Here is a 14,892-nt window from a genome sequence, read left to right on the forward strand (position 1 = left end):
TGGCTCAATTTTAGGATGAAAGAAATGGCTACCTAGTAGTATAAGATTAGTTTAGCATGCAGGGCAATCTCAGGGGCAAGGTAAGCAAACATTTTCAATGCTGCCGTATTAAAAAATACAGCAACAAGGGGTTCCTTCTGTTTTGTTCTTTTTATTATTTTACAGAATAGTAATGTATAAAAATTTAAATAATTTAAGTCCTTGTGGGGACATTTGCCCTGTATTTGATCCATCTTAAATATTTAAGAGCAGTGAGGAGCTGCAGCACAGCGTCCCAGGACCAACTCCAGTTCTGAGGTCAGTGCTTAAGTGGAGGGCAACAGAGGAACTTTTAAAACCTAAAATGCCTTGTCTTGTGGGGTGGACGGAAGCCCACATTGTTTCCAAGACTCATTACAATTTTAATCTATAACCAGTGACAATATTGGTTGAGTTGGAGTTGGAGTTATGCCTTCTTATTTTTTAAATACATGGATGTATGATTTTAGTGTTCTACCCTCCCATGAAATTGCCCACCTACCAGCACCCACAAACAGACAAAGGTTGATATTTAACATTTTTGAAATATTTTATTTTCTTTTTTGTCTGAAATCACAGCCATATATTCATAAATACCTAATTACTACATTCAACAAATAATATATTACATTACAATGAATTCAAACAAGTACATTTTAAAAACAGGATTTCACAGCATCTAGACATCCTCCACTGAGTAATGGGGCTATTGCATGGGCGTGCGTGGGTTGGAGACTGGGAGGCTGGGTAAGGGGCTCACTGTACTGCACCTTCCTCCCCAGGTCATTGGCAGCTTACCTCAGCATGCGTACTCCCTCATTAACTGATAGGCTGCGCTCTTGGCTCTCTTCTGCTCTGTAAATATGACAGACTACACTCTGTATCCACTTGATCCTCTGAACTGGCTTGGGCCTCATTTAGAAAAAGGTCACATGATTAAATTGATTCTCTGAGATGCATTTAGATAAAGGAATTCTGTGTCTGTTCTTGACATGGACATATTTGAAAGGTGTAAGACATACAGTAGATGCTTCAATGTAAAATGTAAAGTCCCTGATCACTGATGTTATGTGTAGAATTTCCGTCATATGGACTGCAACTCATTCACATGCTCCCAAATTCTTGAGGCACTTGTAATTAATATACTGTATGTATGGGGTAGTTGTGCTTCAGTCCTTTTTTATAAATTAACTTTATGCACATTTTATTCACAAGTTTATTAAATTTTTTACTTTAAAATACTGAAATCCCCCACCCTTTTCACACCAACCATTCCACCACCATAACTTGTGCAGCTGGGGTAAAACTCCTTAAATTCAAAACAATGATCTATACACCTCGTAGATGGTCATTGGGGTCTCCAATCGCACATGCGACCATAAGGTTGAGGCAACACGAGTTACAGGGTAGAAAGTCAGTGTTAAACATGTGGCTGAATCTCAGGGTGGAGCTGACAAGGAGGATGAAGGGCAGGCAGAGGTTGTAAACAGGTATGAGGCCAGGTAAATCAAACCTATCTGATTTTATATGTACTAGGAAATGCCCAGTTTGAATCTACTTTTTGTGTGATTTCCAGTCTGTTATTTATAACATGTTGGCAACTTTGGATAGTAAGGGTCCTAAATGCAGTAAGGACGTGAGTTGGGGCCAAAGGTATTCAGCAGTGGAAGATGGCCATTCTGGTTTGAATGTTTTTGTTGTTTTGCAACTCAGCTTAAAATTAAGAATCCAAAATGCTACCATTTTTCATTTTGGCACTAGGTCTTCTCATGGCTGCTGATAAGGGCTTGATCTTGTAAGGCATAACATTATGCAAACCGTCATTGTTTGAGTCCAATGCTATATTAATGTCATACAAAGCGAAGTGAAAGGTCCAATGATAGAATAAAGCATCAAGAGCCAGTTTCATCAGCTGGCTGCCTAAGAGACTCTTCATGTCTTTACAAAATAATCAAGTACGTCAAGTGACCAATGTAAAAAAAAAAAAAAACAACAAAAAAACTAATTATGTCACTGTGGGTCTCAACTGGTTTCTGTATGAGAATATCACAAGTTAACTAGTCATGCCAGCAGCAGTGTGTTGAAATGGGCATTAAAACAGAGAGACACATGTTGCTGTGAAGGGAGGGGGATGAGAGGGCAGGAGCCATGTCTTACGACCTCTCTCACGAAAGTAAGCTTTGCTGAGCTCAGACGCCAGATGAGGTGGCTGTGGCTAGGTGCCAGGAGAGAGTAAGAGGAGGAGTGTATCCTGTTCTCTCTCACTCTTTTAAATGTCTCAAAATGAGCTGTTCTGGCCAGCAGCAGTACAAACACTAAAAGCAAGGCTTTCTTTTCCAACCCAAAAAAGCATAAACATATAAAAATGGCAGGCTTTTTCTTTTAAAAGAACAATGATTAAAGTAATAAAAACATACAAAATTCTTTTAAGTCTTCATATTATGTACAATACAAGGCTGAAGCACCTTTTAAAATTCTTATTCTCAAATTTTCTATTTCGAAATAAAACATTTCCTTAATTCTTTCCAAAAATGTGCATTTTCTAAGTTCTTCCCTAATTTGAACAGTTCTTTGTTGTAACACAGTACCACCAGGTAGTTCTTCAGCTTTTATTCTTAAGTGCATTTCCAGTTCAAAAGCTCATGTGGCCACTGTGATAAAATCAGTCCCAACTGGCCAGAAGCCTTTGGAGCGTTCAAGTCTCTTGATGACACCCCTCCTGGGGTAGCTGCTCCCTCATTGGCAGGATTGTCTGTTTAGCTGTGGCGGTGAGGGATGCAGGGACTGAACAATAGAGCAGCAGGGACTGAAGACTGTGTGAAAAGCAGGTGCATGTGTGTGTGTTGATCTTCAGGTACTCCTGCCCCATAATCTCGCTCATCTCGGGGTTGGCTACATTGGCACGCGTTAGTGGTTCGTGGCACAGTCCCTGGCCGGCCACAATCCAAAGACTGCCTGTCCTTCACTGTGTGGTCCTGTATCATCCATCTATCCATTCACTCCATTCACTCCATTCATTCATTCATTCATTCATTCATCTTATCTAGCCAGTCATATTCTCCTCCATGGAGCCATGTGGAGCAGGCCATGAAAAATAAACTCTGGTATGTCAGTCTGAAAGGGGAGGCGGCCGGGGGCCTGGGAGCCTGGGGGCCATATGGTCAGCGTGTTGGGGTCACCTGGGAGGGTAGCCCTTGTAATGGCCGCCTCTCGGCCAGTGTGTCTGTGGCAGCGTCAAACACTTCCTGAAGTGCTCCAGCTCTGCTTGTAGCTTCTCCCTTTCCACTGCCAGCTTCTGTCTCTGGGACATCAGCTCCTACATGACCAGGGTAGCAGAGAGGGAAGACAGAAAATGCAAAGTTAACACAAAATCATAATGAGGATTTAATTTCAGTTATATGATATCAATATGAACACCTCCCATTACGGCTCAGTGATGTTTAGATCTGATGACTGGGATGAAACTCTGTCACGGTGTTCATGAAACCATTATTAACTTTAATTCACAGTTTATATGGGAACATTATCAATTTGGATTATGAAAATATCTCTGGACAATAAAGGTGCACATGCTCCTGTACGTGGCCACATATTTCTTGGCAGAGCACCATGCAGTCATGGTACCTACCAAGGTTATTATAGTTTTTCATTTTTCATTAGTTTTTATTTTTTGTTTTCAATTTCAGTTTAGTTTTAATTAGTTTTTTAAAGCAGGTTTGCTAGTTTAGTTTAATTTTTTTTGAAAATGCTTAGTTTTAGTTTAGTTTTTATTAGTTTTTTATTTGCGTTTTTTTTTTATTAGGACTCTGGTGCTTTCTCCTGACTTTCGCTGGCGCCATAATGCCGTGGTGTGGATGGATTGGCAACACGTCACGGACCATAAGGTGCCGACAGCTGGCGTAAAACTGGCCCAGCTAAAAAATTGGAAGATAGAATTCATATACAACTGAAATACTAGGCTTGTGTAGTATGAAATAAATGGACAAAGGCGAAAACTAAGGACATTTTCTCTATAATTTTAGTTTGTTTTGTAAACACACAATGCAGTTTCAGTTAGTTATCGTTTTTTTGCAAAGACTCGTTTTTATTTTTATTTTTATTTCAGTTAACAAAATCTTTTTTCACATTTAGTTTTTGTTAGTTTTCGTTAACAATAATAACCTTGGTACCTACTGACCCCCATTGTTTGGGATACTGTGTGTTAACATGATTTTCAAAACCGCTTCTCTTGCCACATTATAGGCATTTGCAGTTTGTAACTTGTAATTTATGCACTGAATATTTGGCATCTTTGAATTCTGCTAGTTCCCTCATGTTGCTTGAAAACCTGCACTTCAAATAAGCATTTAAATTAATGATTTGCCAGTATAGCTGCCTGTTTCATTGCAATCTATTAACCTCACTTTGTAGTAGTGTGGTTTTTAAGCTATTTTGTCCAGCCTGTGTATGTACTGTGTATATTATGAAAATTATAAAAAATGTGTGGCAATGGAAGGGAAATGTGTAGGAGGTAGGTACTGATGAATCTGCGCTTAGAAATAACACAAAGTGAGTTAGAAGGCACAATAACAGCAGCGGTGTGTGTGCTTCTTACCCCCATACTATGAGACAGCTGCTCAGCAGTTAGACTGAGGTTGTAGTTCTGAGCTTCTAGTCTTCGACACTGGTTCTGCAACACATGTCGCTCCAAACTTTGCTCTAGAGGACAACACCGAATCAGAGAAAATGGGGGGGGGGGATAAAATAGAGAGTTGGCGGTTAGAGAAAAAAATTAAGCCTCTTTACAGAATCCATACCATGTGCTATCAGCAGCAGATGCTACAAGGCTAATTTACCACAAGCAGCTAGCACAGATAATACATCAGTGAAATTGATCAGATGGCTACTCAACTTATGTTGACTGAATTTCTGGTACAAATCCTGAACACATGTATTTGCATATAACTGAAGTATGTAGAGGGAGGATAAATACCACCCTCTAGTGACGAGAGAACGCTACAACAACTATCAAAAATCAAGTCTATTCATTTGTATTGACTTCAACCACCAAACAATATGTGATTGTCCACTACTGCTTTAAGATGAAAACATTTGATCTCAAAACACAATTTTTTACAAGAATAAAGCGAAACACTAAATGATGAACCTACACAATGAGATTCTGGTGGCTTTTACAGAAGTACGGGGCCAGAAAACCAGCAGACTGCTTACCTTCAACATATTCCTGATAAGCTTCAAATATAGATTCAATCCCCTGCCACTTGGAAGCAGGAGCCTCCTCTTCTTCCTCGTCCTCTTCTTCCTCAGAGTCCTCTGGACCAGACTGGTCCTCCCTCGTCCCTGAGGCCTCCCGGTGTAGGGCTACAGAGAAGTGCTGCCCATTGGGCTGAGGGTGTGAGTGTGAGAGCTGATGGGGAAATGAATGTGCATTTGAGTGAGATTGTGAATGCGGCTGTGGTGGCCGGCCAGGGGCGCTCTGAAGCTCTGGAATGTTGTAGTGAACAGACGACTCCTGGAGGTGGGACGACTCCGACATCCCCGTGGCTCCACCTAATGGAGAAGAGAGGGTTGGCGTATTTCATAAATTTTTATTAATTTCAATAGAAGTGACAGGATTAGTCGATTAATCTAGGGCTACAAATAATGATTATTTCCATTATCTGTTAATCTGCTGATTATTTTCTCAATTAACCGATTAATTGTTTGGTCAATAAAACGTCAGAAAATGGTGAAAAATATCCATCAGAATTTCCCAGAGCCCAAGATGACATCTTCAAATTGTTACCTTTGTCGGACCGACAGTCCAAAATCCAAAGATATTCAATTTACTATCATAGAAGTCCAAGAAAACAAGCAAATCTTCACATTTGAAGCAGTGAATCTTTTCGCAAAAAAACAAAAACAACGATCAACTGATAATCAATAGCTGCTGATTAATTTTATGTCGATCGACCGAACGTTTCAGCTCAATTTATCAACAAAAAAATTATCTGTTGATAATAGAGTAATCAATTAAGTTAATTTATTACGCAAAAATACCAAACATTTGCTGGTTTGAGCTTCTCAAAAGTGCAGATTTGCTGCTTTTTATGTTTTGTTTTATGTTGGTTGGACAAAGCATACAATTTGTGTCACCCTGTGCGCTGGGAAATTGTGATGAGCATTTTTCACTATTTTCTGACTAAATGATTCATTGATTAACTGGAAAAATAATGGTCATGGCTAACCTGTAGATTGTACCTCAGTCTTATTGCTGAAAAGTGTTCTCCCTAGTCACTATGCTGTCCTGTTGCCCATTAGTCACCATCACAGATGGCTTGTGCGGCTTACCTTTGTGTTTCTGCAGAGCCTTCTGAGTGGACTGAAGCACAGATTCGTGGAACTGCTGGGCAAATTCCTCCGGAGTGAAGCTGTCCCAGGGTTTGGTGCGTCCATTGACGCTGTGAAGGCCCTCTTTAGCCTGCAGGGGGTGTGGGGGCCGCAAGCTGTTCAGCAGGCTGGAGCTCCTCTTAGAGATCGGTCCCTCACTGGGCCCCCGGGCCTTGTCTGGATAGACAGCTGGAGAAGGGGGTTCCTTTGGTCTTAATGTGTCCCCAAGGGGTTTTGGATGGCCATTGGGGGACACTGGGCAATGTGAGGGGGGGCTCTGTGGTCTGACACTGTGGTGGTCTTCTGATTCAGAGGGAGGCTGGGCAATTGCAGAATCTGCAATCATTTGAACATGTGTTAATCATGATGAGGTCAAGATCCACATTACTACAGACGCTGCAGTTAGAAAGTGTAGTTACTTTAAATGCATCTCCCATCCATATACATTATACAAACGATGAAATACCACTCCAACTCGATACTTCAGGGATGAGAAAGTGTGTATGTGTATGTTCATTAGCATGTGTCTCACCAGAGATCTGGGCTGAAGGGCTCTTACACAGCGAATGAGGGGCATGTCTGATGGTATCCAAGGTTACGCTCTTTTCCTTAATGGCCTGAAGCAGCTCCACCACCCTTTCATTATCTAAGAGACAGAGAAAAAAACATAATGTGTAAATATTTGTAGCATTAGCAGTACTGTCTTAATGTATATTATTCACATTTACATAAGCACCTATTTGTCCTAGCGTGTGTGTGTGTGTGTGTGTGTGTAAAAGGAGGTTGAGTGTGGCCTGACAGCATGGGAGGCTGTGCGCTGCCATCTGTAGGCAGCAAACAGTAAATCAAGAGGATTAGACTAGGATCACTGTAAGCCCACTGCTGCCACTCCCAGTGTCTCGTCAGTGTGTGTGTGTGTGTGTGTGTGTGTGTGTGTGTGTGTGTGTGTGTGTGTGTGTGTGTGTGTGTGTGTGTGCAAGAGTCTACAAACAGAACCTTGACACAAGTCCACCTTTCTAACTAGGGCAATGTAAAGCATTACATTATGCATACACTGTTTAATATATGCTGCATATAATATAGGGGTTTGAGGTTGACATGTTCATTGTTTGACCCCTTTATGATTTCCTTTAAGGCTTGAGTCAACATGTTAATGAGAACGCAGTGCATGTAAAGCAGGCAGAGCTCAGCGGAAGTGAAGCGTCAGCAAGCTGTAGAGCCAACTGAGAATGACTACTACCTTCTAAAAGCTATATGAGCATGCAATCAGTCTTCTTCTTCCCTACTCTGCTGAAATGAGATGTCAAAGAGAAGAGACATGATATGAGTAATCGATGGGGATGTTTGTATGGCATGTAAAGGGCATTGGGTCAGTTCTGTGATGTAGTGGTTTCTAACTAGCTTGCTGAAGCCCACTGATGTGTGCTCTGCTATGCCTTGATGTAATGTTCAAGTATTTATCAATGTCAATAAAAACTATATCCTTCATTTATTTCTGATATTTTATCATTGAAGGCAATGGAGTTAGTTTTCTGGGCACACAAATTCTTTACTTAAACAATAAGGGAGCCATGGTTTATTTAATTACAAATAGCTAAGAGGGAATGCTATGCACAGTTAAGTATTCCACTAATTAATGTAGTTCTTGAAACATAATTAAACAAAACGGTTAGTAAGCAACACTAAAGATCTGTATTTAATTGTTAGACAGAATCAGCTATATTTATTTACCTGGGGTTTTTAGAGCAACTTTAAACATGACTAAGTAAATTAAAAGTGTGGGATTGAGTACCTGCTCCATAGACTGGGCTTAATTTGTGTATTACTGCAGATTCCCTTACCTCTCCTCTGCTGTATAGTGACATGGGACAGTCTGAACATGGTGAGGAACCGCTTCTTATCCTCTAGCTCTGGTGCTCGGTCCATCTCCTCAGGCGTGAAGCGAGTGCTGAGTTGGGGAGGAGGAGGAGGAGTGCGTTTCGAGTGCGAGACAGGTGGTGAGGGGCTGCGCTCCCTGAGCATCCTCCTCCTCTTCCTTCTCTTCTGCTGCACCAGCTCATCTCGCCGGCTCACTGTGGTCAAGCCAAACACTCCCAGGAAATCCAATTTCTATTCAGAGAGCCAAAAAGCATCTTAGTGCAATGTTTTGTCATGAGTGCTTGTGTGTGCCTCCATCAAGGAAAGCACAGAAAGCGTATGTGTTGACAGATGTTTTACCTCTGTGGAGTCATCCAGTTTGAGTGGGGGCTGCTCTGCTACTCTCCTGAGATGGGCTCTCACCTCCTCCTCATCACTCTCATCATATGAATCATCCAGCTCATAGTAGTAACCTGCAGCAAACAAAGAGGTCACTACTGGCACCCCACTTTTGAAATCCTCTAATAAAGTTGACTGTTACATAAAATAAGAAAAAATATATAGTCTATGATTTTTCAAATCATGTGAGAATGAACATTATCAGGTGTAGTATGGTGAGTACCTTTCTCTCTAGCCTCCCTTCTCCTCTTCTCCTCCAGGTCCAGCTTGCTGACAGGCCTTCGGTGCTGCTGAAGGAATGCATCATAGATCAGCACTGTGTCTGGACCCATCCCCAGTGTGGCTACCTGTCCCATCCCCGGCCCAGCGACCATTTCTAGCCCTTGTCCTTGTCTACTGTGCCCCGGTTGTCCTTGGAGGCTCTTTAGTCCAGCATTGCTTTTCACGGCTCCCTCCAATTCATACTGGCTGGACAGGGACAGTGATGCCCTTTGCTGGCTGAAGAAGGACTGGGTGGATTTCTCCAGATCAGCAAGGAATGTGCTGGGCTCGGGCAGGCCTGGAGGACCTCTCAGTGGGGGGTACTTCTCCATTGCACCCCCTTCTCTCCTTCGTGCTCCATCCTCATATTTGGAGGGCCCTGGGGGCAGCCAATTGAGCTCATAGTGTCCCATCCCTGAGGGCTCGTGGTTACGTCTGGACTCTGAGGCTGTTTCAATAAGAGATGCAGGGTTCCACAGGGTGGTGGGAGGCGGAGGGTGGTGTTCACGTGGTGGCTGAGGAGGTTTAGGGGAGATGAGTGGTGGAGGGGCGCCTAAGTGAGAGTGGAGGTCCCGGCTTCCTGGTTCATGGTGATTTGGTATGGATCTGTAGAGATACAATGGAACAAGGGTCATGTTTATCTGTTAGAAATACAGTACAATGCCCATATCTTCTCTAAAATTGATTAATAGTGTCTTCCCATCACTCATTCAAAGCAGAGACACACCATAGTGCTTATATGCCTTGCCTATTTCCCTTCATCCCTGTCAGTATGTCTGTGGGTTTGTGTGTCTGTGCAAAGCAGTGTTATCAAGCCCAGCCAGAGTAGCCCAGAGCAGAGTGAGGATGTGGCCAAGGCACACAATGTCCTCCAGATATACAGGCCTGTTTTTGATCCGTTAGGTCATTGTAGTGTGGCACACACACACACATACACATGCACAGAAGGAGAGAGCAAGTTCAGAGAACGATCTACTGAGGAGGAGGCCAGGAGAAATGTTGTCCTGACAGACAGGCAGGCAGAGGAGGAAATGACTGACATAGGGTGGATAAGGAGGACAATGGATTGTTAGAAAGGGAATCATACTCAGAGGGAGAGAGGGAAGAAGAATATATATGTAAAGGGAGAGCAAGGGTGAAAAGAGAGACTTGAAAAGGAATAATGGTACGGCGGTGGTAAGAAAATGGTAACCCGTGAGGAAGAAAGAAAGGCAGATGGCTGATGGACACTGTCTCGAGCGTCTTTCCAAATCAAACCTGGCAGGAGTGCACACTGCATGATCAGTCAAATTATCTATGCCTCCTGTTTGTGTTTTAATTTCTGTGTGTGTGTGTGTGAGAGAGTAAATGTGTGTGTTATCTGCAATCTGCAGCCATGTGAGCTGTGATTCTGCGATTATACCATAGGGTTAGTGATAGCAGATGTGTGTATCTCTCCTGTCCTACCAGTTGGGCATTAACCACAACCTCACTTCTGAATCACACACCACAACACAAACACAGGCACAGTAACAAAGGAGGGTAAGTAGGGGGCTTACGCTGTGCAAGGTTGAGAGGATTAGTGAGAATTAGCCTTTGTGTATCTTAGCTGTCCCACTCGCTGCCTGTTTGAAACCCCTACCCACTACTCATGAAACAGCAGTCATCAGGACCCCACTTTACATTCTACATCAACACTTAAACATAGCTGCCCGTTTGCCAACATGTCAGGCCTGGAAGGAAGCATGGACAGAAATAGAGTAGACATGATGCTTCTGATGGGGTTTATCTTTTTTCCAGTCCTGCCTGAAAACAAACTTCTAAAGCCTGCCAGCTTCGGAGGCTTCAAAACACAGGCACAACTGTCTCTATCAGGCTAGCAGAGACAAACAGCCAAACACCTCAAAATAGTATTTGCACTGAAAGCATGCATGTGTTTTGGTGTCACAGAGACCCCAGAAGTGCTTGTCTCTATCAGATAACATGGGCAAAACAACTCTGCATTTGCAGTCATGTGGAAATAAATACTGCCATGTCATGTGGTTAAAAAATTTAAGTGGGTTTGAAATTTCTGCACGTTGGCTGGACTGCAATGAGTTTAGCCTAGTGAGTGATGTCTCACCTGTGAGAGTCTGTCCTGTGATCTGGTGTGTCACCTGGCCGGCCCAAGTCCAGGTGCTGCTCCAGAACCTGCTGGCGGAATTCAGACACCTGGTACTGACGATCCTCTTTCTCCTGCCGCAGCTTGCGTTGTCGCGCCAACCACCTCTCCTCCTCATTGGTCCTCTGAGCGAGCATTGAGGCCGAGAGGCCCGTCCCTACACCGCTGGGCCCCATGTAGAGGCCATGGCCTGAGATTAGACCAGGGACGGGATGATGTGACTGGACCATTGAAGAGTGAAGTCCTGGCGGGACTGGTTTGGGAGCTGGAGGGGCGGGCTCTTTGGTTTTATCTGCAGAGGGAGAAAGGTCAGTGTAAAAATTTTGATATTAGGACTGCTACTAATGGTTATTGTCATTTGACGATTATTTTCTCAATAATTTGTTTATTAATTTTGTCTATAAAATGTCAGAAAATAGTGAAAAATGTCAATCACAAATGGACAAGAGCACAAGGTGATGTTTTCAAAATGCTTGTTTTTGTAAAGGGAGATCATCAATTCATCTATCATCAGTCGTTGTTCTTTCAATCGACTCACTGATTAATCAACTAATTGTTTCAGCTCTAGTTAATATAATGTGTTTATAGGGTCAAGTTTTTACAAGCAGTATGATTGTAGCTTAAGGAAGCTACAGGGGCATCATGGACACATACCAGCCCGATTAGGGGTGAGTCTCTCAGGCTTGGTTCGGTCCTCCTGCCCCCTCATGGCATGAAGCTCAGCCAGATAGTGGCTCTCCATGGCCTTGGATGCCTGCAGCTCCTTCTCCCTCAGTGCTCTCTCCTTCTGCCTCTCCAATTCCTTCTCTCTTTCTCTCTCCTTTTCCCGTTCTCTCTCCCGCTCTCTTTCTCGCTCGCGCTCTCTCTCCCTCTCCAGCTCCTTCTCCCGCTCTCGCTCCCGCTCTCGTTCTCTCTCCCGCTCCTTTTCTCTCTCCACCTCACGCTCTCTCTCTTTTTCACGCTCACGTTCTCGTTCGCGCTCCCTTTCTCTCTGCCGCAGCTCATCCTCCAGCTGAAGCCTAAAACGCAAAGTGGATGGGGAAACAGAAGTAGAAAGAAGATGTCAGTGAAATTAGAAAGGACAATCCATAATCGCAGCCCACTGCTGAGACCCACTGTGTGTATGTACTTGTGACTGTACATATGGGTGAAATAAGGGGACTTTACCTCTCAGACTGCAGTGCTGACAGTGAAGGGTGTGTGAAGTCTCCAGGGTAGCGGACCCCTGGTAGGTGCATGTGAACAGCAGAGGGATGGATGGGGGGTAAAGCTCCCCCTGCTGGCAGCTGATAGAAAGGTGACCTCAAAGCAGAGAGGCAGAATGGGTCATCCATCCTGGGAATGAAGAATTGCAATAAAAAAAGAAAAGAAAGAAAGAGAAGGAATCAGTCTCCCTGTATGACAATGCAGCATTCACTTTCATTAACCTGTGTGCCTCCATCTCCCATAGAAGCGACATCACAGGGTCCTCCATCTTTCAAGAAAGCAGCAGAGTCTGTCAGCTAACCTCAATCACCACACAGCAGCTAGCAAGAGACTGTGCTGTGTGTTGATGCACAACTGTGTGTTTTTGTGTATGTGTGTGACATCCACTGCTCATCCCCTCATTAAATCCATTACAGCGCAGTGTGTGATGGGTGCTGCAGTCCTCTGATCTTGCTGGGTTGACAGGCCAGGGGCACGCAGCCTGTATGATAGCCCAAAGCAAACAGGGTCCTTCTCAACACACACAGAGTCCACATGATCATACATAGTATACATTTAAAATTAATGCATTTTTGAACAAATATTGCACATAGATTTTCTGCTGTTGGTGTTGCTTGTGATCACTGGGCTGTCACCGATTTTCCTTATGAGAAAATGGACAACCACAGTGGTGAGCAAGATATGTCGTATCCCAGATGTATAAACAGCTCAGGGATTCTTTAATTTCTGCAAAGCGTGCATGAACAAGCTCCAGATATATAGAGTTAAGTGGCAAACCCAGCCGTGGCTCTCTTTTGTATGTTCATATTTTATCCATAGGTTTAACCTAGCTTGGGTAAAGACAAGGAAAATGGGTCTTGCTATGAACTGGTTTGGTAAAGGAAGCTTCAAAATGAATACAACTCCTTCATTAACGAAGCAAATACAGAGTTTTGTTTATCTCATACTGCGAAAAATAGTAGGTGCACATAAGTATAGTACTTCCCCTTGTTTCATGAAGAACTGCACTGCAATTTAGCAAGCAATAAAGCATCATTACAGCAGCTCTGAAGGTTGTAAATGACATTACTGCAGCCTTTGGGAATAAACAGTGATGTATATCTATTTTTAAATAAATCTCTTAAAAGCATTTTGACACAGCTGACCAGGATATTTTCAAACAGAGACTTCTTAGCAGCAGCTTGTCAGATGATGCAGTATATAAAGCTGTCATTTAGGACTCCAATATGCTAAACTCTGCTCTTGTGTTGCAAAGAGATCCCCCAGTGCTCAGTGCAAGAATGTAATTGTTTTAAGTGATACTCTGTGACCTTCCTTCCTGTTCACACTGATACTGTGATTTTTGTTATTTTGTATCTGTTATCTGTATTCTGTTACTTTACTTTTTGTTTACCTGGAACATGATTTTTTAAATTTGTACTGCCATCCGTCTTGAACATGAATTCAAGGTCAGCTATACACTAATGCGTTTACTGCTGAGTCTAAGCAGCACAATTACTTAGTTCAGTCATATGCACTGGTTTGCACAACTTGCTCTCAGAGGAAATGGGTGCCAAGTCAACAAAACAAATTAATGGAGAGGCTTACCTGTATGGCGTGAAGGAAGGGTGGGGCAGGTAGCTGGGGTGGTAGTAGGCAGCTGCAGCAGCTGCAGTTGCAGGGTCTAGGCCCAAGGGCAAAGAATTCATGCGGAGTGCATCTTCAGTCGTGGCATAGGGCCGAAAACCACGGAGGTACTCTTCTGGTACATGACCTGGGGGCACTGCATTCGGTAACTGTCTGGGTAGACTGAAGATAAGAGGAGGGGCACAATAGACAAAAGCCATGGTTAGATTCATTTATATGTGTTCACCGTTGTGCACACATACAAACTTGTGCAAAATTACCAATTTTCACCAAGAAATTCTAATCAAATCCAGAGAAACAGGCAGAGCAGCGTGTGGCTCACTTGAGGGGCTGGAAACGTGAATCCTGCATGACAGCACCCGGGGTGAGACCAAAGGCATAGGGGTTTCCCAGGAGGTGGGCAGGGACTGAGGGGCCACCCTTTTCCTGGGGGAGGGTACCCTCTGCACCCAGACGTTCCCTGCTGGCCCCACGAGGCCCCGAGTCAGCCTGGAGAGAGATACAGAGCGAGAGTCTTAGTGTGAGTTGTTCGTGAGGACCTGTGACCGTCACGGTTGTCAATGCTCATGTAGCCCATCCTGTGAGAGGAGAGATGGGGCAAAGAATAGGCCTGTTTATGGTGCATCAGCTTCCCTCACTCTCTCTCCTACCTCAGGCACTTTTATCCACTTTCTCACACAAACCACATCCCTGTAAAAATAGACAGATCAACACTTCTCTGAGGGGAATATATGGTAAAATGAAGGAAGCAGGGAGAGAGTGGTAAAACAATGGCCTCACTGTTTTTCTCTAATTGTAAACAAGAGATGTCATCCTTATGATCGATGAGGATGTGGTAATGGTAGATGTACAACAGCAGTACTTCTCGAGAGATGATGACTTTGATCTTGTTAAAGTGTGTGTGTGTGTGTGTGTGTGTGTGTGCACATAACTTACACACTGTAACATCTACAGGGAAGACAACAAAGTCCAAAAAGCAACATCCCTCTGCCTCTCTTTCTTTTTCACCTCCCTCT

At 43.4% G+C, this 14,892-nt stretch overlaps 1 protein-coding gene across 3 annotated transcripts in view; it reads right to left on the reverse strand.

Annotated features, from left to right (window-relative positions):
- Positions 1-543: 543 nt before the first annotated feature.
- Positions 544-14,892, reverse strand: part of gse1b (Gse1 coiled-coil protein b) — a 167,054-nt gene continuing 152,705 nt past the window's right edge. For all 3 annotated transcript variants that reach the window (XM_044207315.1, XM_044207324.1, XM_044207332.1), the window contains exons 5-17: positions 14,199-14,365; positions 13,838-14,038; positions 12,212-12,379; positions 11,699-12,063; positions 11,006-11,336; positions 8,867-9,510; positions 8,605-8,717; positions 8,229-8,496; positions 6,920-7,033; positions 6,349-6,723; positions 5,230-5,568; positions 4,613-4,716; positions 544-3,334 (exon numbers count right to left, since the gene is read on the reverse strand). In XM_044207315.1, the coding sequence (XP_044063250.1) occupies positions 3,194-3,334; positions 4,613-4,716; positions 5,230-5,568; positions 6,349-6,723; positions 6,920-7,033; positions 8,229-8,496; positions 8,605-8,717; positions 8,867-9,510; positions 11,006-11,336; positions 11,699-12,063; positions 12,212-12,379; positions 13,838-14,038; positions 14,199-14,365 (3,330 nt within the window). In that variant the 3' untranslated portion in view covers positions 544-3,193. The remainder of the gene's footprint in view (positions 3,335-4,612; positions 4,717-5,229; positions 5,569-6,348; positions 6,724-6,919; positions 7,034-8,228; positions 8,497-8,604; positions 8,718-8,866; positions 9,511-11,005; positions 11,337-11,698; positions 12,064-12,211; positions 12,380-13,837; positions 14,039-14,198; positions 14,366-14,892) is intronic.

The sequence above is a fragment of the Siniperca chuatsi genome, linkage group LG1 (genome assembly GCF_020085105.1).
Source record: "Siniperca chuatsi isolate FFG_IHB_CAS linkage group LG1, ASM2008510v1, whole genome shotgun sequence".
In the NCBI taxonomy this organism is placed as follows: domain Eukaryota; kingdom Metazoa; phylum Chordata; class Actinopteri; order Centrarchiformes; family Sinipercidae; genus Siniperca; species Siniperca chuatsi.